The 26312-nt window shown below is 44.3% G+C and overlaps 1 protein-coding gene across 1 annotated transcript in view; it reads left to right on the top strand.

The window, feature by feature from the left end:
* Positions 1–25511, top strand: part of LOC137518036 (cyclic nucleotide-binding domain-containing protein 2-like) — an 88898-nt gene extending 63387 nt beyond the window's left edge. The window contains exons 11-14 of the mRNA XM_068235224.1: positions 6843–6908; positions 9413–9576; positions 20987–21185; positions 24787–25511. Of these exons, the coding sequence (XP_068091325.1) occupies positions 6843–6908; positions 9413–9576; positions 20987–21185; positions 24787–24933 (576 nt within the window). The 3' untranslated portion in view covers positions 24934–25511. The remainder of the gene's footprint in view (positions 1–6842; positions 6909–9412; positions 9577–20986; positions 21186–24786) is intronic.
* The last annotated feature ends 801 nt before the right edge of the window (positions 25512–26312 follow it).

The raw sequence follows: 26312 nt of genomic DNA, 5'->3' as shown, positions 1-26312 counted from the left end.
CGTAGGGACATCACACAGCAAGCGATGGTGGGGGAGATTGAAGCGCTCCTGCATCTTGGCGAGTGCCCCCGAAGCAGTACTGGAATTTCTGCAATGTTTGGCCACTCGTCGCACCTTCAACAGAAGATCGGCCACGCCTGGGTATGTCCTCAGGAACCGCTGAACTACTAGGTTCATCACGTGCGCCAGGCAAGGGATGTGTGTCAGCTTAGCCAACCTTAAAGCGCGAATGAGATTACTCCCATTATCACACACAACCATGCCCGGTTTTAGGTCCAGCGGTGCCAGCCACAAATCCGTCTGTTCCTTTATTCCCCTCCAAATTTCCTCCCCTGTGTGCTGCTTATCCCCAAGGCAGATCAGCTTCAGCAACGCTTGCTGACGCATGCCAACAGCTGTGCTGCACTGCTTCCAGGATCCTACTGCTGCTGGGTTAGCGTTTCCGGATGAGGTACAGCTTTGAGATGCGTTGGAGGAGAAGGAGTCAGAGAGGTAGGTGCTGCTGTTGTTATCCAGTGGGAGGGACGGCGGTGCAGCTGTTTGCGGCGTGGGCAACACCCGCGCCGTAGCAGGTGAGGAATCGCTGCCAGGCTCCACAAGGTTCACCCAGTGCGCGGTAAGGGAGATGTATCGACCCTGGCCGAACGCACTCGTCCAGGTGTCAGTGGTGAGGTGATCCTTGCAGGCAACGGCATTCTTCAAGCTTCGGGTTATTTTGCTGACCACGTGCTCATGCAACTCAGGCACTGCAGAGCGCGCAAAGTGGTAGCGGCTGGGAACCACGTAACGTGGGATGGCCACTGACATGCCCTTGAAGCTGTTTGTCTCCACCACTCGATATGGCAGCATTTCGCAGGCCAGAAGCTTGGCTATGCTGGCTGTTACTGCCACGGCCCGGGGGTCATTTGCTGGCAATTTCCTCTTGCGATCAAACATCTCCGAGACAGACAACTGAATCGTAGGGCTGCACACTGAAGGGCTGTTGGTTGTTGTGTTTGATGAACACTGGGAGACCTCAAAAGCACTACTCCGGAAAGTGACAGTGTCAGCGTCGTCTGATGTTTGTGAATGTTGTGAACCACGCAATGGCTGGGCTACTGCTGCTGCTGAGGCGGGTCTGGTGGTGAGTCTGGTGACCCCAAGGGAGGCAGTGTTGCTGGTACCCTGTCCTGCCGCGTTTGCCCACAGAGTGGGATGTTTGGATAGCATGTGGCGGCTCATGATGGTGGTGGAGAGGTTGTTAATACTTTTCCCCCTGCTCAGGCGGGTCTTGCACACCTTGCAAATCGCCATAGTACCATCCTCAGTGCAGTCTTCAAAGAAAGCCCAGACTTTGGAGCACCTGCCTTGCTGGCGATTTCTGTTTGCGCCTCTTTTGCCTCTCACTTGAACTTCCACGCTTGTGGTGCCTGAAATTGCGCGCCGCCTACCTTGTGGCACAAGGCGAACTCGTGCAGCAGTGGGTTCTTCAACAGACTCATCTGTGCTGCTGCTATGACGGCGATGTTCTCGTTCACAAACAAAATCTGGGTCTATGTCCACATTGTCCATACCCTCCTCTTCCATCTCCTGAAACTCGTCATATGTCATTGTGGGGGGCCGCCGCCGTGGAGTAGAGCTCCCCAGAACAACCTCTGCGCAGCTCACTCCAACGTCGTCTTCCAGATCTTGTCGGCCGACCTCCTGCAATTGCAACCCCTCCTGCCCAACTTGCTCTGGGATTTGGGTTTCCGAGTCCTCCTCGGACTCGTCTTGTATTTCAGCGCGCGGTGCATTTCCCACAGTTAATGGTTGTGAATCCGGGCACAACATTTCTGGCTGTTCCTCCATTGACCTTTGAAAGGTGGAAGTTTGTTGGGCTGGGAATAGCTCCTGCGAATACCCCATTGTGTCCTGAGGTAATTCATCAGACTGGTTATCTGGCAGTTGTGTGCGTGGTGTCGCTGCCGGTTGTGTCAGCTTTGTGCCCACTGGCTCCTTGTAACTGGCTGAGGACTCGGACCTCGTGCGTGATGTGCTGGTGCTGCTTAACCCACTGCTGGACGCTTGAGAGGTCATCCAAGTAATTATCTGGTCCTGTTCTTTTGGATTTGTGAGGGTTGTTGTCCTGGACAACATGGGCGGTATTGAGTGGGTTTTCTTGGGTGCTCCCCTGTGGCCTGTACGTGAACCGTCAGGGGAAACACCTCTTCCCTTGCCCCTCCCTCTTTCACCGGATTTCTTCCTCATTTCACTTATCCTTAAAGTACACGCTGACTGGCAGCAGTACAGTGGCAGTACAGAAATGCTATACAGTGGTGGGTGAGCGGTGTACCACTATTCCCAGCAGCGACACAGAGCACAATGCTATACAGTGGCGGGTGAGCGGTGTACTACTGTTCCCAGCAGACACAGAGTGGCAGTAAACACAATGCTATATAGTGTGGCTGAGCAAGGTACACAGAGTGGCAGTAAACACAATGCTATATAGTGTGGCTGAGCGAGCGGTGTACTACTATTCCCAGCAGACACAGAGTGGCACTAAACACAATGCTATATAGTGTGGCTGAGCGAGGTACACAGAGTGGCAGTAAACACAATGCTATATAGTGTGGCTGAGCGAGCGGTGTACTACTATTCCCAGCAGACACAAAGTGGCAGTAAACACAATGCTATATACTGTGGCTGAGCGAGGTACACAGAGTGGCAGTAAACAGAATGCTATATAGTGTGGCTGAGCGAGCGGTGTACTACTATTCCCAGCAGACACAGAGTGGCAGTAAACAGAATGCTATATAGTGTGGCTGAGCGAGGTACACAGAGTGGCAGTAAACAGAATGCTATATAGTGCGGCTGAGCGAGGTACACAGAGTGGCAGTAAACACAATGCTATATAGTGTGGCTGAGCGAGCGGTGTACTACTATTCCCAGCAGACACAGAGTGGCAGTAAACAGAATGCTATATAGTGTGGCTGAGCGAGGTACACAGAGTGGCAGTAAACACAATGCTATATAGTGTGGCTGAGCGAGCGGTGTACTACTATTCCCAGCAGACACAGAGTGGCAGTAAACAGAATGCTATATAGTGTGGCTGAGCGAGGTACACAGAGTGGCAGTAAACAGAATGCTATATAGTGTGGCTGAGCGAGCGGTGTACTACTATTCCCAGCAGACACAGAGCAGTAAACAGAATGCTATATAGTGTGGCTGAGCGAGGTACACAGAGTGGCAGTAAACAGAATGCTATATAGTGTGGCTGAGCGAGCGGTGTACTACTATTCCCAGCAGACACAGAGTGGCAGTAAACAGAATGCTATATAGTGTGGCTGAGCGAGGTACACAGAGTGGCAGTAAACAGAATGCTATATAGTGTGGCTGAGCGAGGTACACAGAGTGGCAGTAAACACAATGCTATATAGTGTGGCTGAGCGAGCGGTGTACTACTATTCCCAGCAGACACAGAGTGGCAGTAAACAGAATGCTATATAGTGTGGCTGAGCGAGGTACACAGAGTGGCAGTAAACACAATGCTATATAGTGTGGCTGAGCGAGCGGTGTACTACTATTCCCAGCAGACACAGAGTGGCAGTAAACAGAATGCTATATAGTGTGGCTGAGCGAGGTACACAGAGTGGCAGTAAACAGAATGCTATATAGTGTGGCTGAGCGAGCGGTGTACTACTATTCCCAGCAGCGACACAATGACTGGGGGGACCCTGGCTAGCGTGGCTGGAGCGCGAACTACCCTGCCTGCCTACCCAAAGCTAAACCCACAGACAAATGGCGGAGATATGACGTGGTTCGGGTATTTATTTACCCGAACCACGTGACAGTTCGGCCAATCAGAGCGCGTTCGGGTCCGAACCACGTGACCCGTTTGGCCAATCACAGCGCTAGCCGAACGTTCGGGGAACGTTCGGCCATGCGCTCTTAGTTCGGCCATGTGGCCGAACACCATCAGGTGTTCAGCCGAACTCGAACATCACCCGAACAGGGTGATGTTCTTCAGAACCCGAACAGTGGCGAACACTGTTCGCCCAACACTAGCACCTTCACAGGAAATGTACACAGGTTGAAAAACTTGTAGACTGTCCCTATTCTGTCAGCCCTCAGGAGGCAGTCATTGGACGATTATCACACAGAGGGAGTGACCTTATGGTGTCCGATTACAGACACAGTGGAGGGTGAGTGCATTCTGTGGTCACATTTTGACCATAGGAATTGTATGGAGGATTAATTAACTCCTATGACTTATGCTGGGTACACACGTTACGTTTTTATGTGCAATTTTGCAACCCGATCGTTCTTTCGGCACAATTCCGCACTCGATTCTGCGCTCAATTCTCTTATCTTAATTCGTTTTCTTATCTTTTTCCATTCACCGCTATGAGAAATCGAGCGTGGAAACGATCGGGAGCAATATCGGACATGACGGATTTTATCTATTTGATCCATCTATCGCACGGAAAATCGTACTGTGTGTACCCAGCATTATACCAGTTCAGCCTATCTGGACGATCTTCCTCGTCCAGATAGGCACTGCTGCTGCCGCCGGTTGGTGCGCGCGCTCCCACCGCTAGCCCCCGATCAGTCAATGGGAATATAATTCCCATTCACCGATCTAACTTCCCAGCAGATATACCGACGCTTTCTCTCCAGAGAGCGCGGTATTTCTGCCCCCAGGAAACTTCTCCCCAGCATTTTAGTTCCTAGATGCGAGATAGTTCGCATCCAGGACTTTTTTCACTGTGGCCAAATAGTAAACTGCACCCACATACATTTTTAATAAAAAAAAAAAAATATTATTTTACATTTAAAATTAGCAGTTTCCCTCCCACACCAAAAATTACCCACATACACTTTTTTTTTATTAAAATTAAATAAAAAATACAATTAAAAAAAAACAAAAACATAAATAGTTACCCAAGGGTCTGAACTTTTTAAATATGCATGTCAAGAGAATATGTTATTATATTATTTAAAATTATAAGATTATAAATAGTGATGGACGCAAATTGAAAAAAATGCACCTTTATTTCTAAATGAAATATCGGCACTATAAATTGTGATAGGGACATCATTTAAACGGTGTAATAACCGGGACAGATGGGCAAATAAAATACACGAGTTTTAATTACGGTAGCGTATATTAATTTCAAACTATAATGGACAAAAACTGAGAAATAATGATTTTTTTTCATTTCTTTCTTAATCTTCCTGTTAAAATAGATTTAGAAAAAAATAATTCTTAGCAAAATGTACTACCCAAAGAAAGCCTAATTAGTGGGGGAAAAAACAAGATATAGATCAATTCATTGTGATAAGTAGCAATAAATTTATAGGCGAGTGAATGGGAGGTGAATGTTGCTCGGATGCATGAGATTTTCGGACTGTGGTGCTGAACCGGTTATAGAACATCCTCACAAGTTTGCTTCAGGCATAAAAAAGTCATATTCACATTATATAGATTCAGGTAAAACATAAACCTGTTGTACTAAATTAGGGCTTGTTCACACTAAGGGCGCTTTTGTTTTGTTTTTTAAATCGCCAGCGATTTTCAAAATCGCCCTAAAAGCGATTGTGCAATGATTCCCTATGAGAGTTTTCACCTCTGAGCGGTTCGATTCTGATCCGCTCGGCAAAGCGCTGCCTGTACCATTTTTGGGGCGATTTGCCTCAATGGAAGGTATAGGGAAATCGTAAAACGCTTGAAAAAGCGCTTAGTATAGCGATTTCCCCAGCGCTTTTAAGAATAAATACATTGTATTTATTCTTTTCCGGGTCAAAGAGTTCACTTCCTGACCTGCGTCACAAACTGGAAAAACAAGCACTTTACAAAAAAATTGCAACGCGCAGGTAAGTGACTGGAGACGCTAAAAATAATCGCGCACAAAATCACAAAACACTGCCATCAGCGACTGCGATTTTAGATGTGAACCTGAAGGCCTTAAGGTGTTTTAAAGGAAAAAGTTTAATTGCTTTTATTAAACATCAGATTAAAGCGGACCTGAACTCAGAACTTCCTCTCTGCTTTAAAAGATAAGCAACAGCATAATAACCTTTAAAGGAAAGGTTCAGGGAGGGTGGGTAAAAAATAAAAATCAATTTCCACTTACCTGGGGCTTCCTCCAGCCCATGGCAGGCAGGAGGTGCCCTCGCCGCCGCTCCGCAGGCTCCCGGTGGTCTCCGGTGGCCGACCCGACCTGGCCAGGCCGGCTGCCAGGTCGGGCTCTTCTGCGCTCCAAGGCCCGGAACTTCTGCGTCCCACGCCGGCGCGCTGACGTCATCGGACGTCCTCCGGGCTCTACTGCGTCCGATGACGTCAGAGCGCCGGCGTGGGACGCAGAAGTTCCGGGCCTTGGAGCGCAGAAGAGCCCGACCTGGCAGCCGGCCTGGCCAGGTCGGGTCGGCCACCGGAGACCACCGGGAGCCTGCGGAGCGGCGGCGAGGGCACCTCCTGCCTGCCACGGGCTGGAGGAAGCCCCAGGTAAGTGGAAATTGATTTTTATTTTTTACCCACCCTCCCTGAACCTTCCCTTTAAAGAAAAACTTTTTTTTGTTACAGCCGATACAAAACCTGCAATAGATCTGCAGTGGGTCTACTTCCTGCTTTTGTGGAAGCAGACATAGGGTTAACATCCTGTGTTTACAAATTAGCTGCTCTGCCGAGGCAGCCAGCTGACACCGCCGAGATATCAAATTACAGTTGTGATTAGTCACAGATGAGGGGGAACTAGACAGGCTACACTCTATAAATACATACAGGGTGCATTTCTCTCTGTTTTCCTTCTGTCCTGTGCAAGAGTTCAGGTCCTCTTTAACATTTTTAGTATTTGGCACTTACTGTTACATGTCACCGACAGAGAGCAGTCGATGTGGATTTTATTCAGAGCTGCTTCGAGCGGGACGGCCGCTGGTCACATGATCAGGTAATTGACTCACACCAGGAAGAAAAATGAGGCAGCTTCAACTGGATGCTTGTGTGTTGTACAATTGGCCTCATTCACTAAGATCATGCTGGAGATAATAAGGCAAGAGAAAACTTACCTACACACAGTGGCCTCAATTCACTAAGCTTATCTCTTGTCTTTAATAACTCTTCTAGAGTTGTTACCATGGTGATAAGGCATGTAGTATTCAGGAAACATTTTACCTCAGGCAAACCTAAAGTTAACTCTTCTGTCTTTAAGTTAACTCTTTAATCCTTAAAATGACTCCAGAGTTAAAGACAGGCTGTTCATTAACTACATGTGAAAATAACTACAGAGGAGGTAAATTAACTACAGAGGAGGTAAATTAACTACAGAAGAGGTAATGTAAGGAATGAAGAGATAAAATAACTCTCTTACTGTGTGGAGGTAAGTTTTCTCTTGCCTTATTATCTCCAGCATGATCTTAGTGAATTGAGGCCAGTGAGAGTTATCTTGCAGGGGCGTATCTGTGTAATATAGGGCCTATGGCAAACACTGAAATTGCGCCCCCCCCCCCCCCCCATCAGAGCCCCCCTCTCATCTAAAAACAGCATCCTTTCTCGCATACATGTGTTATGGTTGCCTATGTTTTTTGCTCAGGATATTGCTGAAGTTACTTTTTTGCTTTTTTGGAAATATCTCTTCTTATTCCCTCTCTGTCCTCTTTTCTAACACTAAGCCAAGTGCACCCTACATATATAAATTAAGTACCCATGTTCCCCAGATAAGAGAATTAATCTGATCTGAAATCTGAGTCACAGGGGCAGGCATAGCGTTGCAGCACAGTAGCAGGCATGGCGCCCTTGATGCTGTGGCGCCCATGGCAAGAGCCATGCCTGCACCCCTCTAGATACGCCTCTGTTATCTTGTCTCTCCATTCCTTACGTTACCTCCTCTGTAGTTAATTTACCTCCTCTGTAGTTAATTTGCCTCCTCTGTAGTTATTTTCACACACAGTTAATGAACAGCCGGTCTTCAACTCTGGAGTTATTTTAAGGATTGGAGAGTTAACTTAAAGACAGAAGAGTTAACTTTAGGTTTGCCTGAGGTAAAATGTTTCCTGAATACTACATGCCTTCTCACCATGGTGATCACTCTATAAACTTCATTAAAGACAGGAGATAAGCTTAGTGAATTGAGGCCAATAAATATATAGTGACTTCTTAGAGGTAATTTACTCACTTCAGCCACCAGTCTAGCAAATGAACACTGTTAATTGTTTTAGACTCCTTTCACAGTGCAGGTTGCGAGGCAATAAGTTTGCAACGCTACAATGCATTAGGGCTGCAACCCACTAGAGCAATTTTTTTGAGCGTAAGGGGGGTTCCCTAAACGCTCAGCTAATGTTAATGGATGGGCCAAATTCCAAGCGATTAGCAAAATTTCAAGGACATGCAGCATGTTTGAGCGTTAGCGTTTTGCTTTAGTGTTTGCGCAATGTAAAGTATATAAACTCTGGCGTAATCGCTCGTCAAAACCTACACAGAACGATTTGCTAGCGTTTTTAAATGACTGCACACTGTAAATAAAAATAAAATTAATTGAAAGGACCAATCAGAATTAAAAACGTTAATCGCAAATCGCTACACAATCGCTGGCAAAACACTTACACTTTTTAAAATCGTTACCAAAATCGCCAGAAAACGATCATGAAATCGCTTACAAAACGCCCATTAAAAACGGTAGCAATAGCGATTTGTAGTGGGTTCCAGGCCTTACATGATGTGGTGCATATAGTACAATAAAAGAATGCTTCAATGCCATTAACACATACATTAGCCAGTTACCGCATTGGAAATCGCCGCACAGCACTTGATGTTGCACATTGCAATATTGTCTGTTGCAACGCAACGGACATGCTGTGAAAGGAGCGTAAAAGTGGCCATACATCTAGCGATTTGGTGACTGATCAACTATCTGATTCCATAATTATTGGATCGGAAGAAAACCAGTGCTGCAAGAAGCATGCCCAATCAACAGTTCGACCGATTTCAGGCTGAAATGAATCAATGTTAATGTATCGATCAGACATGCTGGGAAATCTCGGGCCATTGTGGGTAATGCACAATCCGGGGCCATTGTGGGAGCCCCCTAAAATATCAGGTATGTAAGTGGCTGACTCAGTCCTGACTACAATGTGACCCTCACTGATAAGAAATTACAACTACCTAACTATCCTAGCAGAAAATGACTTCTGAGAGCAGGAAAGAGAGAAAAATGGTCAATAGTTCAAAAATTTTAGCTCTGGCATACTTCAATGAATGTGTCATTGAGCAAAAACAATAAACCAGTTAAAACTTAAACCGTACATTTAAACAATCGTTTATTTAATTTGTTTATTTTCACCTCGGGTGTCCTTTCTAAGAAAGGAGCAGTGAATTTGAGATGCTTCAGGATGACCAATTCACCCCTTTATCTACAGAGCTCCTCATGTGTGATGTAAGCTGCTGTTGTGTCTCCAGCAGGATCTCAGCTTTACGGCGGTCCCCGATCAGAGGGACCCCCGCTCCATGGTCATCATCAGCCAGGGGGCGGAGATTATGCGCATGAAGCTGGACAAGTTCTCTGAGCTGGCAGACCTGGCCACCCTGAAGAAGCTGAAGGAGAAGATGGTGCCGTATCCCAGGTAGGACAATTCCATCCTTTCCAGAACTTTGTCCTCCTTGGCAGTAACCCCGAGTCAGGCTCTGGGTAGGAAAAAAAAAAAGCAAGCAGCAGTAATCCTGAGCCTGACTCGGGGGAGCTGCCAGGAGGTACAGGGAGAAAGTGCAGCGTAGCGAGCGTTTCAACTCACCTCCCTCAGGATCTAGACGCTGGCAGCCACGTGCATCAACAAAAAAAAAAATCACCTGGGAAAAAGGGCGCGGGATATAGCCGAAATTATAAGTTGTAATGTAAAACAATATTTTTCGTTTATAGCTTATAAACGAAAATCTAGTGCTAAATAGGTTGAATAAACAGAAATGAAACGGCAAAATACAGTCTATAAAAAATGAAATAAAAAAATGAAAAGTCAAATGGCGTCTAACAAAAAAAACCCTGATATTTACACTTGTATTAAAGGATACCCCGAAGTGACATGTGACATGATGAGATAGACGTGTATGTACAGTGCCAAGCACACAAATAACTATGCTGTGTTCATTTTTTTTCTTTTTTCTCTGCCTGAAAGAGTTAAATATCAGGTATGTAAGTGGCTGACTCAGTCCTGACTCAGACAAGAAGTGACTACAGTATGACCCTCACTGATAAGAAACTCCCCTTTTTACCTCTTTTTTGCTCTCAGAAGTCATTTTCTGCTAGGAAAGTGTTTTATAGTTGGAATTTCTTATCAGTAAGGGTCACACTGTAGTCACTTCCTGTCTAAGTCAGGACAGAGTCAGCCACTTACATACCTGATATTTACCGTAACTCTTTCAGGCAGAGGAAGAAAAAAAGGAACACAGCATAGTTATTTGTGTGCTAGGCACTGTACATACACATGTATCTCATCATGTCACGTCAGTTCTGGTATCCTTTAAGCATAGTAATACAATGGTACATTTTAAAGGTATTTTACTGCAATTATACCTAACTGTAGGCTCACACAGATCTATCCCTATCCATTAGACCCCCCTTTGTGTAAATATACATAATTTAATAAATGTACCCACAATATGATTGAAAATTACTGCGCACCACAGATAAATACTCAATAGGGGATCGCAGCTGGTTTCAGAGTCACCTCACTCCAATCAATCAACACAAATTCAAGAATCACTTGCTGTGCATGCTTAGTCCTAATCTTCAGAAGAGATATGACCCCTAGAATAAAAAGAAATAAAAAGAGTGCACATAGTGCTCAGCACCATCTGGCCTTAGTGCAATTTTCACCTCGTGCTGCACTCCAGGGGTATGTGGATCAGAAACAACTCTTCCACCCTCTCGTGAATCCAATTACCAAATAGCACCTTGACTCTCAGCACGTAATGATAATATGCAGTAATGCACGCTCCTCCGATAAGTATCCACGGATACAGGGCAATCGGTCCTCACTTGGTTTGCCTGTACTTCCGGAATGTCAGCGTGCTGCCTGGCTCCGCCCACCATCTCACCTCTGCAATCTATCAGGAATACAATTGGATACATTTATCATCTCACTGCTCATCATCTGATGCTCCTCCCTGCACATATTGACAGTGGTTCCTGTGGCAGGCGCAGCACTATGTAGTGCCTTGTGCGCTGTGGCATTAGAAGAATTATGCAGTCTCTGTCTCTTTAGTCTAAGCAGACTGTCTATTACTCTGTAATTCCTCTAACACCGTTCTATGGAAGCAGTAGGTTTAAAGAGCACACCAAATACTTTAGAATAACTTCTTTAAGAACTTCAACTTTTCTTCATATAACACTGCAACATGTGCAGCAGATAGTCCATGTACAAAATGTGGTGGATAAAAATCACAAAAGGTGGTTTAACAGTTCAATCTTGTCAGATAACATAAGATTGTCAGATAACATAAGATGGTAGATGTATTTGACTCTCTGGGCTTGAATCTGTACTCTGTATCTGATTGAATTTGTACTCTGAAGATGAATTTACATCTTATTCAATTTGGATTTGATTTGATTTGGTGGAACTGCAAGTAAACACATAACAACAGATTCACTATATAGGCCTACTCTCACACTACTAAACAATATGGGAACATAGATAAGTGTATTAAATACCTATTTGGCCTTCTGTACTTCCATAAAACTTCTCTGGAACTCTGGTCTCTTCTCTCTCTGATGAGCAATGACTCTAGAATGATCTAGCTAGGGGGTTTCCCACACAGGCTCAGTGTGTAACTAGCTAGGATTGGTTGAGGCTCTGGTGTGAGGCTGGCTGTGATTGGCTCATCTATGTGATGACTCTTAAAGGCATATTTCCCCCTGTTGCCTTTGATAACACAATGCATATATATTCTGTTATATAACATTCAGAAACATACATTTCAGCAATAAGTCTGCTGTTTGGCTTAAACTTAAGAACATGTGAACTATACTGAGGTTACTGGCAGGTTTTGGTGTATATTTATATAAACTATAATGGCAACCTAGGACAGGTCTTAGCTGGCCAGCTACACTCCCACCAAAATTACCTATAATTCTATGTTCTCAGTAGTAGGATTTGAACATGAATTTGTGGAATTTTCTATCAGGTTCTCAACTCTCAAGTGTCTCTTGTTACTCTCAAGCAGAACAACTAACTTTTGTATTGGACGTTCCAACTTGAGTGGAGTTGTGAGACGTCTTCCTTTTTTGTCAAGTTTTGAGTCTCCTATTTGTAACAAAGCTCTTCTTACTAGCCCGTCTTTGTCCTTTTGAACTTCTAGGACTTTGGCCAACTTCCATTGGCTTCTAGGTAAGTCGTCTTCTTTTACTAACACTATGTCATCAACTTGGACATTTCTTCTGGGTGTTTGCCATTTACTTCTTAGCATGAGATGAGCTAAGTACTCTTTGTTCCATCTTTTCCAAAACTGTTCTGATAGATATTGAACTCTTCGCCATCTTTTTCTGGCATATAGATCCTCTTTGGTGAATTTGCCAGGTGGTGGCTGTATGTAATCAGACTTAAGGTGAAGTAGATGATTGGGAGTTAAAGGTTCCAAACTTGTTGGGTCGTTGATGTTGTCGACTGTAAGTGGACGACTGTTAACAATGGACATTACTTCATAGAATAGTGTCCTAAGTGAAGCATCATCTATTCTTCCGGTGTTCTTTTTCAACACTGAACTTAGCACGTTTCTTACAGTTCTGATTTGCCTCTCCCAAACTCCTCCTGTATGGCTTGCATTTGGAGCATTCATGTGAAAATTGCACTGTTTCTCTAACAAGTACTCAGTTACCTTTTCTTTATCAATCTCTTTTAGAGCCTTGTTCAATTCGTTCTTTGCTCCAACAAAATTAGATCCTTGGTCAGATCTAAGCTCTCTGACAGTACCTCTAATGGCTATGAAACATCTTAAGGCGTTGATGAATGCGTCAGTTGACATATCTTCCAACATTTCCAGGTGAATTGCTCTGGAGCTTAGACATGTAAAAATTAGTCCATATCTCTTGTACTCTTTGCGGTTCTGTTTGGTGATAAATGGACCAAAACAATCCATTCCAGTATAAAGAAATGGTGGTGATGGGTTTACACGATCAGCAGGTAGATCAGCCATTCTTTGTTCTTCTGTAGGTCTACGTGTCTTTCTACAGGTTACACATTTACTTATGTACTTCGCTATGACTTTGCTTCCTTTCACTATCCAGTAACCACCTTCTCTCAAACAACTTTGGGTAGAGCTTCTTCCTTGATGTAAGGATTTGTTGTGGTAATGATCAATAATCAATCTTGTGAAGGTAGAATTTTTAGGAGGAATTGCTGGATGCTTAACTCTGCATGGCAAAGATGCATTTTCCAATCTCCCTCCCACCTTCAGTATACCATCCTGCAGAACAAGATTAAGCTTGTACAATGGGTGGTTGTTTGGAAGCCTTTTTGGTTCTTGACTAAGTCTCTTCAGTTCTTCACTGTAGAATCTCTGTTGAATGAGTCTTATGACTGTTTCTTCAGCTTTCATTCTTTCCTCTACATTCAAGGATTCTTTCTTTCTGATTCCTTTTGCCAAGCGTTGAATTCGAGCTACTACGTTTATGACTGTATTCCACTTTGAACATCTGGCTAGTCTTTCAAGCATGTCTTCTTGACACTTGGCAGCAGTGCTCAATGTTTGAACAACCTTTACTTCTGGATCACCAATAGACAGTTCTGTATAACCTTCACTGGGTATGATTTCCTTTTCCCAAAGGAACTCTGGACCGGTGAACCAGTTTGAATTCTTCAGTTCTGTTACATTCAGGCCTCTTGAAGCATGATCTGCTGGGTTATGCTTTGTGTCAACATAATGCCAATGTTCTGGATTTGTTGTTTCTCGAATTTTCTGAACTCTGTTGGCAACAAAGATGTGGAATCTTCGAGCTTCATTGTTTATGTATCCTAGGACAACTTGTGAGTCTGTCCAAAAATACTCTTCATCTATTTTCAATTCCAATTCTTCTTTCAGAAACTGGCTTACTGATGCTGAAACAACAGCTGCTGTCAGTTCAAGTCTTGGTATTGTCTGAATACTGTTAGGTGCGACTCTGGCTTTTCCCATAACCAGGGCACAATGTACCTTTTCTTCTCCTATCACTCTGATATAGGAGAAATGACCATAACCATGACTACTGGCATCAGAAAAGTGATGAAGTTCTATCTTCCTGTACTTTCCGAAATTGGGAGGTACAACACATCTGGGTATTCGAACTTCTTTCAAATTTTGCAAGTCTCTTATCCAACTCTCCCACCTTGGCCTCAAACTTTCCGGTGAGAGTTCATTCCATCCCAACTTCTGTCGGCACAACTCTTGCAGTATTTCTTTTGCTCTGAGGATTACTGGTGCCAAGAATCCCAATGGATCATATATTGAAGCCACAGCAGAAAGAATGGTTCGTCTGGTTGGAACTTTCTCTTCTATAGATACTTCAAAGAAGAAATTGTCGTTTTCTACATTCCATCCCAATCCGAGTACGTTCTGAACTGGAAGATGATCATAATTAAGATCTACATTCTTCATTGTTGATGCACGTTCAGAGTCGCTTATGGATTCCAGTACCTCTCTGTTGTTCGAGATGAATTTGTGAAGGCGTAGGTTTCCCCTTACGCACAACTCTTGGCTTTCTTTCACCAATTGTATTGCAGATTCTGTGGACTCTAGACTTATAAGACCATCATCTACATAAAAGTTTTTCTTCAGAAAATTTGCTGCTGATGGACAATCCTTTTCATTCTCATTGGCCAGATACTTCATACCATAATTGGCACAACCTGGAGATGAACAAGTGTACTTTCATCCTGTATTCCACTGGCTCTGTATCTGTATCTCCGTTCTCCCACCACAGAAACCTCAAGAAGTCCCTATCTTCATTCTTCACATGAAACTGGTGGAACATCTTTTCAACGTCACACATGACTGCTACGGGATACTTTCTGAATCTACAGAGTACTCCAGGCAGGGTGTTTGTAAGATCTGGTCCTTTCAGTAAATGATCATTCAATGAAACATCATTGTACTTTGCCGAGCAATCAAAAACGACTCTGATCTTATCGGGTTTCTTTGGGTGATAGACACCATGATGTGGGATGTACCACACTTCTCCTTCTTTGGGCTGACTATCAACTTTCTCTGCATGTCCGTCTTTGATGACGTCTTTCATGAATTTCAAATAATCATCCTTGAATTTTGGATCTCTTCCCAACCTTTTCTTTAAGCCTTTCAATCTTGCTAGGGCAAGATCTCTGTTATTTGGCAGACGAGGTCATTCTCTAAAGGGTAGGGGCATTTCAAGATGACCTTGTTGATTTTGGTGAATATCATCTTCTAGAGTGTGTACAAACTTTATGTCCTCTTGGGATACACTCTTTTCACTGGAACTTACATCTGCAAAGTCGGATTCTAGGATCTTGATTACTTTCGCTGGACTTACAGTTGGTAACTCTTGGACAGATATTCGATGACACAATCCTGTCACCTGTCTTGAGTTTGCAATCTGCTGTTTTCCTCCAACAACACCCCCATCCTAGATCAGTTTGAACTGCGTAGGGTTCACCCTTTCCTCCTGTGATTACCTTTTGTGGCACCAAGGCTTCGGGACAGTCGTAACCTATCAACAGTCCTACACCAAACTCCTTCAGCGGGGACATTTCATGAGATATGACAGACAGGTGCTCCCATTTGTTGGCTGTTTCACAGGTAGGTATGCAATCTCGATCTAGAGGTATGTCATCTTTTGTATAAGCTGGAGGTAGATCTATTATGCAGTTTGAATGAAGTCCTCTAACTCTCAGTCCTTTGACCCTTTGACTGTTCACCAGTGTGTCTCTTCCCGTCATTGTGGTGAGTTTGAGTTTCACTGGTTCTGTAGCCACTTGTAATTTCTTGCAGATTTCTTGATCAATGAAGGTGACATCACTTTGGGCATCCAGTAGCGCATAGGCGTATACTTTCTTGTTCCTCTTTTTAGGATTTGAAATGCACACTGGTACAACCATTGACGTGCCATTGAGTTCTCCTTCCCTCACTCTGCAAGAGAATACAGATACTTTCTTTTCTTCCTCAGTTTCTTTGAGCATTAAGGTTCCGGAACAGGAAGTCTAGTGAGGAATCTTCTCTGAGGTCTCGTTGGGACAACAGTTGTAACATCCTCATGACCGTTGCCATGACATACAGGAATAGAGTTATCTGGTTCTATTTTCTCACTTGGTTCCGATTTAGGTGAGTGTCTCTTTTTGTCTCTCTGAACAGGGATGGAAGGACTATGACTTATTTCTTCATTACATGCTGGAGATTTCCTTCCATTCTCCTGGTTGTATGGAAGAAAGTAGGAGTCAGCTTCTTCACTTAGTACTGATTTGGATCCATGACTACCTTGATTCAAATCCTCTTCATGTACTCTGAGTCTTGCTTCTATAATCTTAACTTCTTTTTGCCTTTCCAGACTTTTCATCTGTGCATCCATTTCAGCTATCCGTAGACGCTGTGCCTCAATGGCAGATTCCATCTCAATTTCAGCTCTCTTGGCAGCGAGTTGTTCAGCTAATTCCTTTCTTTTGGCTGAAGTATTTGAGGACTCTGATATGCAGCTGGCACTTCTGCTAGGAAAGGAAGTCCCACTTGAGATTGTGGTTCCCCCTAAGGACCTGGCATAGTCTTTCATGAAGAGCTCATTCATACCTTTTCGTGCTCTAACTTCATCATAGTTTGCTGCAGATGATAGTTCTTTCATGAGCCTTACTAAATCTCTAGTGACTGCTGTGCATGTGTCCATGTTCCTTACAATATCCTGGGAAGGTGTCATAGACGACCGCAGGTGGACATATGCTGCCATAAGTTCTGACTCACATTCCTCTACTGACTCTATCATTTCACTCAGGTTCCCTATTATGCTTTCTTGTTTTAGTTTTCTACGAATGCCTATAATGTATAATTTCCACCTCTCATACATTCTGGTGAACCTTTTTCCTTTCAGTGCTGCCTCTTGCTCTAAATTTTCTAGCACCTTTTGGGTAGGTTTTCTGTTACTTTTGTTTGGGCTATATCTGTTTGGGAGGCAACTACTGTTACATTAGACCTTTCTGGTTCTGACAGGTTCTCTTGCTCTTCACCTTCTACCATATCTATCTTTGCATTCTCTAATGGTGGAGTGATAATTCTAGGCTCAGACATTTTTGCAATAATAATACAAATAACAGGGAACTGTCACTTTAAATGCAATACTGACAAATGCATAGAAAAAACAAATGACTTTCACTTTAAATACTTTAGAGTCCGTATACTATAAACTGTCCTTTTTGCTTTAGACAAAAAAAGAGCAAAGTCTGTTTTTCTTGAACACACACAAAAAATAAATGTCTCTTGCAAAAAGCTTATGTGCAAAGATAAGTTATAAACAGGAAAGCTCTGACCTTATTTGAAGAGCAGGATACTGTGATCTGAAAGTTGCAGGAACAAATGTCAGTCTTAAAGGAGACTTGTCTTTTCTTGATGCGATGACTTGCGATGCTCTGATGACTTGTGATGCGCTGATAACTTGCGATGCGCTGGCTTGGATACGCTGCTGCAGGCTTTGGGCCTAGTGGCAGGAAACTAGCTGGCTGCACCACGGGGTCTCTCTGTGGATAGCGGTGCGGGCACTCTAACTCTGGACTCTGGCCTCCCACCATGCGTCTTTTACTCTCTCTAGGGATCACAGGGAGGTTGGCGCTCTTTCTCTGATTCTCTTGCCTTTGCCGTTCTGCCACTTTAAGAGTTGGCTGCAGTGTCACTAATGCACACGTTCTATGGCCTGTATGGTAGCTCTGCTGAGGTGTCCCTGCGTGCTCACTCAGGGAACAGTTGCTGCGTGGCGGTATATGCTGACGCTCCGCTTCTCTAATGCACTCTTTACTTTGCTAGTTGAGGAACACTTTGCTTTGCCCTCTGAGGGAAATAGTTCCACTGTGGCAGGCGCAGCACTATGTAGTGCCTTGTGCGCTGTGGCATTAGAAGAATTATGCAGTCTCTGTCTCTTTAGTCTAAGCAGACTGTCTATTACTCTGTAATTCCTCTAACACCGTTCTATGGAAGCAGTAGGTTTAAAGAGCACACCAAATACTTTAGAATAACTTCTTTAAGAACTTCAACTTTTCTTCATATAACACTGCAACATGTGCAGCAGATAGTCCATGTACAAAATGTGGTGGATAAAAATCACAAAAGGTGGTTTAACAGTTCAATCTTGTCAGATAACATAAGATGGTAGATGTATTTGACTCTCTGGGCTTGAATCTGTACTCTGTATCTGATTGAATTTGTACTCTGAAGATGAATTTGCGTCTTATTCAATTTGGATTTGATTTGATTTGATTTGGTGGAACTGCAAGTAAACACATAACAACAGATTCACTATATAGGCCTACTCTCACACTACTAAACAATAAGGGAACATAGATAAGTGTATTAAATACCTATTTGGCCTTCTGTACTTCCATAAAACTTCTCTGGAACTCTGGTCTCTTCTCTCTCTGATGAGCAATGACTCTAGAATGATCTAGCTAGTAGTGTTGTCCGGATCATGAACGATTCGGATCTTTGATCCGAATCTATTTTGTGAGTCGAATCATCCAAATCATCAAAATGAGTGATTCGGATCGAAAAAGGGGCGGGGCAAGGAGCGACACGCCCCCTCCAGCGGGCAGCGGGGTCCTGGAAGCAGAGCAGGGATGGATCGCTGAGTTGGAGGGGAGCCAGCCTTGCAGCCACAGGTAGATGAGAGAGAGGGGACATCGGTGCCACTGCCAGATATGTGTAGAGCACATATACTGGCTGCAATGTGCTGCCCATTATAGGCTGGCTGTTCCGTAGTGCTGCACAGTGATCACATTGGAAACTTTTGGCTCAGCTCAGCACAGCACAGCTCAGTAACTTTGCAGGCACTGTGATTGAAAGGCAATATGATCCTCCTGCACTGGGCACTAAACAGCTGCACTTTACTTCTGGGAATGCTTTTGGGGAATGCTTTCTTTCACTGCGACGTTTGCATTCAGAGTACACAGATGAGCATATAGGTGAAATATATGTAAAGCATATGATTGCAGCATGTGGGTATTGTGTGCAAACAAACATTTCTGCTCTCTGCTCGTCCCTTCTCTGTCCACTCCCTGCCCTCTGTCCATCTTCTCCCCTTCTCTGTGTCCACCCCCCCTCCCCTTCTCCTGTCCACAGCAGGGAAAGGACCTGTCCTGCTATTCATTTCACCCCCGAATGTGCCGGTAGTAAAATGATCCGAGATTCGGATCAAAGATCCGATCTCTTCAATGATCCGATTCGAATCATCCGGATCATTGAAAAGATCCGAACTTCCCATCTCTACTAGCCAGGGGGTTTCCCACACAGGCTCAGTGTGTAACTAGCTAGGATTGGTTGAGGCTCTGGTGCAGTGTGAGGCTGGCTGTGATTGGCTCATCTATGTGATGACTCTTAAAGGCATATTTCCCCCTGTTGCCTTTGATAACACAATGCATATATATTCTGTTATATAACATTCAGAAACATACATTTCAGCAATAACTCTGCTGTTTGGCTTAAACTTAAGAACATGTGAACTATACTGAGGTTACTGGCAGGTTTTGGTGTATATTTATATAAACTATAATGGCAACCTAGGACAGGTCTTAGCTGGCCAGCTACAGTTCCACCCACCACTCCTCATTGGTTGCTCCTTGCTGCAAATTTCTACACTGGCTCCACCCACCACTCCTTATGTATTCTTTCTACTTGAAAGTTAAAGGGAACTTGAGGTGAGAGGGATATGGAAGCTGACATTTTTTTCTTTTTAAACTATGCAGGTTGCCTGACTACTCTGCCTCTAATATTTTTACAATACATCTGCTACTCCTTGCAAATCTTTACATGGGTGCCGCCCACCTCATTTGCTGCTCCTCCCTACAAATCACTACACCAGTTCCACCCACCCCTCCTTATCCGTGCCTCCTTGAAAAAGTTAACATGAACCCAAGGTGAGAGTGATATGGAGGCTTTATTTCCTTGTAATCAGCCCTGTTGATCTTCTGACATAAGTAGTGTGTGAGTCAAAACCCTGTAACAAGCCTATGGCTAATCCAGTAAAACCAAAATATCTGATCTGCTGCATGCTCAGGGTCTATGGCTTAAAGCATTAGAGTCAGAAGATCAGGACAGCCAGGAAACTGGGAACTGAAGTAAGAGGTATACAGAGGGTGCCATATTTATTTCTTTTTAATCAATACCAGTTGCCTGGCAGCCCTGCTGGTCTATATTTCTCTGCAGTAGTATCTGAATCACACCAGAAACAAGCATGCAGCTAGTCTTGACAGATCTGACAATAATGTCAGAAACACCTGATATGCTGCATGCTTGTTCAGGTGCTATGGCTGAAAGTATTAGAGGCAGAGGATCAGCAGAGCTGCCAGGCAACTGGTATTGATTAAAAGGAAATAAACATGGCAGCCTCCATATACCTCTTATTTCAGTTCCCCTTTAAAAAGAAATAAATATGGCAGCCTCTATATCACTCTCACCTCGGTTTCATGTTAAAGGGTTCTGGGGAGTGTAAAAAAACCCCAAACCAGACACTTACCTGGGGCTTCTATTGGCCCCCCGCAGCGGTCATATCCCTACCGTCCTCCTACGATCCTCCATTCCCTGCTGCCGACACCGGTCAATTATTCGGCAGGCAGTCTCGCTAGAGGAATACTAAGACCGGGACTGGTGGCGGGGAACATGACAGCTACAGGGGGCCAATAGAAGCCCCATTTAGGTGTCTGTTTTTGTTTTGTTTTTTTACACTCCACAGAACCCCTTTAAGCGAGTTTATTACCCAATCATGCACAACACAATAGCTCATCAAAGAAAGGTTTCCAGAGCTTATTTTAGAGATATTTGTTGCTTTGTCCCTCCCACCACCACCAGTGACAACGAACTCTGCAGGATCTTCTTGGAACAGAACCGCTGGAAAGTGTTCAAATCGGACCTGGTCAGTCAGCTGACCTCCTCGCCGAGGTTCCACCAGAAGCAGCACCAGGAGCAGGGGAGGCAGGAGAGCAAGTGTAGCAGCTCAGACAAGAGAGGGGTCCTCCAGCTCGGAGCCCACCGGACAAAGACAGAGAAGGTATGTGTGCAACATGACACCCCCTCAATGTCATGCAATTCATTCCAGAGTTAATGCAGAATTGTGCACATTTATGCAGCCTGAAAATGGACCAATCGAAGTTCACCTTAGATTAGGGGTGTCAAACTCAAATACAAAGAAGGTCAACCTCAATGTCTAGTGGCCACCTCCCTCCTTCATAAAATTCTCTGGTATCGAATCGCCCCCTTCTTCCCCTAATGTCTAATGGCCCTCTTCCTTCCTTTATACAATTCCCTGGTGTTTACTCCGTCCTCCCTCCCGAGTCCCATATACAGTTTCCTGATGTTTAGTGGCCCTCCCTCCCCTATACAGTTTTCTGGTGTTCTCTCATTCCCCTTCACAGTCCCCTCATGTCTAGTGCCCCTCTCACTCCTCTACACTGCTCCCTGGTGTCTAGTGGACCCAGTTTCTCCCCCACTAAATTCCCTGGGGTCTAGTGGTTCCCCTCCCTCCCCTACATAGTTCTCAGGTATCTATTTTGACATGCATGCCTAATCTGCATAAATTTGCATGCTCATCATCATTAGTTCCACCATATTCAGCAGATACACACAGCCGTGATAGTTCTTGTGAATATTAATAGCTGAAGGTCAGACTTTGGTTTCGACTAAGATTTGTGTAGGAGGTGCTATAACTAGAGAAGATCAATGAAATGCCAATATTTTCAAACTTACATGCAAATTTAATGCAAATTAGTCCAGTTCCAAGCTGCAAACACTAAAAAATCAGTGGGAAGTGAATTTAATCCTCCCATTTCCAGGTTCCAAACAGTTTGCTTCTCAAGAGCCCCATCTGCTGGTGCCAATGGCAAGCTTTTGTGAGTGCAAGAAATGCCTTACAAACGTGATGTAGCTTCATAGAGAACAGTCTTCTTATCAGTCATCACCAGGTCTGGGGACTTTACTAATTCTGTAAACATTTCAGCAGCAAAGGTTCACTCTGCTCATAAATCAGTGCAAAAATACCCAAAACACTTACTGCATTCGTAACATTTTATGTTTGTAAAACAGAAGTATGCCTTAAAGTGGGATTGTCACCATAAAAATCAAATTTCAACAGCAACTGGTCTGAGTGCATTAAGTGATAAAGATGCTAATCCTGCACTCAAAACTTTCTGCTGTTATGAGTTATCACATACTGTAGGAGCACTGGCCCTTTAATAGTCAGTGCCAAATAGTTGCATGCTGGGGGTTCTTTTTATCTATAATATATTCCTCCTCTTCCATTTCCCTGCCTAGCTGCTTATCTAAAAACACGACCCCCTACTCACTTGTGTTTACAAGCAAGGCTGAGGTGACTCAACGATTGGAGGAGAAAAGAAAAAAAGTAAAAGGTCAGAAATGACATCAGGTTTTAGCCTAAAATGTGGGCAAAAGACCCCCACCAGGAACAGAATTCTCTTCATTTACTATATAACATTCACTGAAATCAAAACGTGGACAGTATAATACATGTGTTATGTAAGTAGATCAAGTATTTACTTATATATGTGTTTTGTTTCCCTGGCGTAGTATGGCTAATCCTACTGCTTTAATAAAACAGAAGGTATTTGCGATTATTCAGGTTGGAGTGAGCTCTGAAGTATCCCACAATGGATCACTGCTGAATATGTAAATTATCCTTTGTTGTCTGTGATAGCTAACCACACCTTCAGAATCGCTGGAATGCAATGAATGAAAATACTGCAGGAGGGCACATGGCAGCAGGGATGAGCAACGGATGGGAGGGTTAAACTTACCCAGGAGCTTAATGCTTTAATCCATCCCACGCTGCATTCCAATTCACAGTCATGTGACTACCATACTTCCTTCTTCAACCCGAAAAGGAGGAAGTGTGGTAGTCACATGACCGTGAATTGGAACGCAGTGTGAGATGGATTAAAGCAGAAGGCTTCTAGGTAAGTTTAACCCTACCCGCGCCCCCCGCTCAGTTGTGCTAATTACCTGGATAAATATCTTACCTGGATAAAACCTATTCGGAATTAATGCGTTGCTCATCCCTGCATGGCAGAAAACGCCTGATTTTCTGTACAGACAGGTGTGCTTCTCCAGCCTTAAAGAGAACCTGAGGTGTGTTTAAAGAATGTTATCTGCATACAGAGGCTGGATCTGCCTATACAGCCCAGCCTCTGTTGCTATCCCAAACCCCACTAAGGTCCCCCTGCACTCTGCAATCCCTCATAAATCACAGCCGTGCTGTAAGGCTGTGTTTACATCTGTAGTGTCAGTCTCAGCTGCTCCCCCGCCTCCTGCATCGCTCCTGTCCCTGCCCGTCCCTTCCCTCCAATCAGCAGGGAGGGAAGGGATGCAGGCGGGGACTGGAGTTCTGCAGGAGGCGGGGAGAGCAGCAGACTGACACTATAGAGATAAACACAGCCAGCTCTAACAAGCTGTTTGTCAGCAGCGTGGCTGTGATTTATGAGGGATTGCAGAGTGCAGGGGGACCTTAGGGGGGTTTGGGATAGCAACAGAGGCTGGGCTGTATAGGCAGATCCAGCCTCTGTATGCAGATAATATTCTTTAAACACACCTCGGGTTCTCTTTAAGGATTGTATGCATCTTATTGTTAACCTGTTTAAAAATGTTTCTTTAAAAACAGAAGGTATTTGTGATTATTCAGATTGGAGTGAGCATGTTTCCCACAATGCATCACTTCTGAATATGCAAATCATCCCTTTGTTGTTCCTGATAGCTAAACACACCTCCATAACCGCTGGAAGGCAATGATGTGTCAGCTTGTTAATATTACAGAGCCACAATAATCTAACCTGCATACAGACTGTTTCTGATTGGTTGAGCCTCATCAGTGCATGACATGGTTTCATGCGGCTCTATGGGGGTAGGACTTGAATAACCCAGAGGTACAGAGTACCCAGCAAGCTCATGGTGAACCAGAACTCCTAGGAGCGTGTAAGGGGCAGAAAGAGACCAGTATAGTGTGTGGCCATCCTAGTAGCGTATTTTCTGGTGTATAAGACGCACCTAGATTTAGAGGAGAAAAAAAAAAAAAAAAAAAAAACACTAAGCCTACTGCGTCTATTGTGCTGGGGTGTCTTATGGCCCCCCCAAACTTTCTTTATCCGAGCTACACTGCCCAGCTGCTGTGACTACTCTCACATCAGCACGGACTATACCATCTAACTGCATGCTCTCACCAATCCAGTGGCACACGCCATCTTCTCTGCTGCTGTATACAGCTGATTCCACCGATGTATACACTCGCCCTGCATGGCCTACATCCTTTCACGTTCACTGGCACCCTCTAGTTGCGCATGTCATGCACAACCTGACGCCATGCACAGCTAGAGGGCGCCAGTGAGCCCAGAAGGACAAAGGCCACATAGGACAAGTGTATACAGCGGCAGAGATGGCACATGTCTCTGGAGTGGTAAAAGCTTGTGTTGAGGGACACCTGGCCAGATCTTTGGCATATAAGACGCACTGACACACCCCCCCCCTTCAAGTTTTGGGGTAGAAAAAAAGTGTCGGCAAAAAAATACTGTAATGCGAAGAAATGTCTCGCTGCTCCCTATGTCCCCTGTACTCAGTTACAGGAATGACAAGCGGTTTTCTCTTTATAGTTCTGGACAACACCAATAAAGAAAGGAGATTGCAGCACAACTATAGAGAAGCAGCAGGAGGAGCGCTCAGCAGCTGAACAGACTCTGATCCGACTCATCCACAGCATCGATATGCCCAAGCTGTGCGGGAAAAGAATCATGTGGTGAAGCGTCAGCTCTGGTTGTCAGAAGGCAGCGAGGACCAGCACAGTTGGCAGCTCTTTATGGCAGATGATTGAGAGAAGCACTGTAGGCCTATAACAGAAACCAAGCCTGCCAGTGATAGCAGCCCACCTTCTGTGTGCATTATAGGGGTGGTACACCAATCACTAGAAGTGGTCATGTGACCTACAATCACCCCACCCACACCGCACTGTAGTGACATATAGTAGAATGCAGTAAATTATTCAGGACATCTACCTTTACGGTAATTCTCCGTGTTTCAACACTTCCTATATCTATATATTGCTGTATATTGAATGTAACCACCCCCCCCAGTAATGTTTAGCTTTGCAAAATTCTCCCCCTCAGAGCATTCTGGGAGACAGTATATTCTGTACTGGCTTCAGAATTCTCAGTAAACAAACATTTAGCAGAGATCACCTGACAGGACTAAGGAGGTCGCCGCCACCAGTGATGAATTTCAGAATGTTAATCAGGATGGAGTAAAGATTTTACAATGGGCAAACACTGACTTAATAATTTATGAATGAAGAGTAAAAAATAAATAAATAAGCATTTTGTTACATTTCACTACTGTTCTTCTTTAAAGGACAACAAATGAGGAGAATATGGAAGCTGCCATATTTATTTTCTTTTAAGCAATACCAGTTGCCTGGCTGTCCTGCTGATCCTCTGCCTCTAATACTTTAGCCATAGCCCCTGAACAAGCATGCAGCAGATCAGGTGTTTCTGACATTGTCAGATCTGACAAGATTAGCTTGAGGGCCCGTTTCCACTTGTGCTGTGCGAATCGCCACGGTAAAATTTTTCATGCGGATGCGAATTTCGCATGCGGGTGTATACAAATTTTCATGCGAATTCGCATGGATGACGATGTATGCGAATTTAACCATGGCAGTGCCTGTGTGCTTTTCCATTGATTCCATGCGAATTCGCGTACCAAAACCGCATGCGAATTCCCTATTAAATACATTGTATGCGAATCGCATAGCGGTATGTGAATTCTGATGGCTCTGCCGTGCAGATTTTTTTCTGCACAGAAAAACGCTCAGAAATTCTGACAAGTGGAAACAGTCCCATCCACTTGTGTTTGCTATGCAAATCTGCATGCAGGAAACGCATGCAGATTCACTCTAGTGGAAACGGGCCCTCATGCTCGTTTCTGGTGTGATTCAGACACTACTGCAGCAAAACAGCTCAGGGATGCCAGGCAACTGGTATAAGGAGGAAATAAATCTATACCTCTCACTACAATTGTCCTTTAAAGAAAATCTATAATGAAAACCTCCCCTGGGGGGTACTCGCCTCGGGTGCGGGAAGCCTCCGGATCCTATTGAGGCTTCCCCCGTTCTCCTCAGTCCCAC

This window comes from Hyperolius riggenbachi, chromosome 5 (genome assembly GCF_040937935.1).
Source record: "Hyperolius riggenbachi isolate aHypRig1 chromosome 5, aHypRig1.pri, whole genome shotgun sequence".
NCBI classification, from domain to species: domain Eukaryota; kingdom Metazoa; phylum Chordata; class Amphibia; order Anura; family Hyperoliidae; genus Hyperolius; species Hyperolius riggenbachi.
The sequence above is the reverse complement of the archived record's forward strand: the minus strand, read 5'-3'. Positions and strand labels throughout refer to the sequence as shown.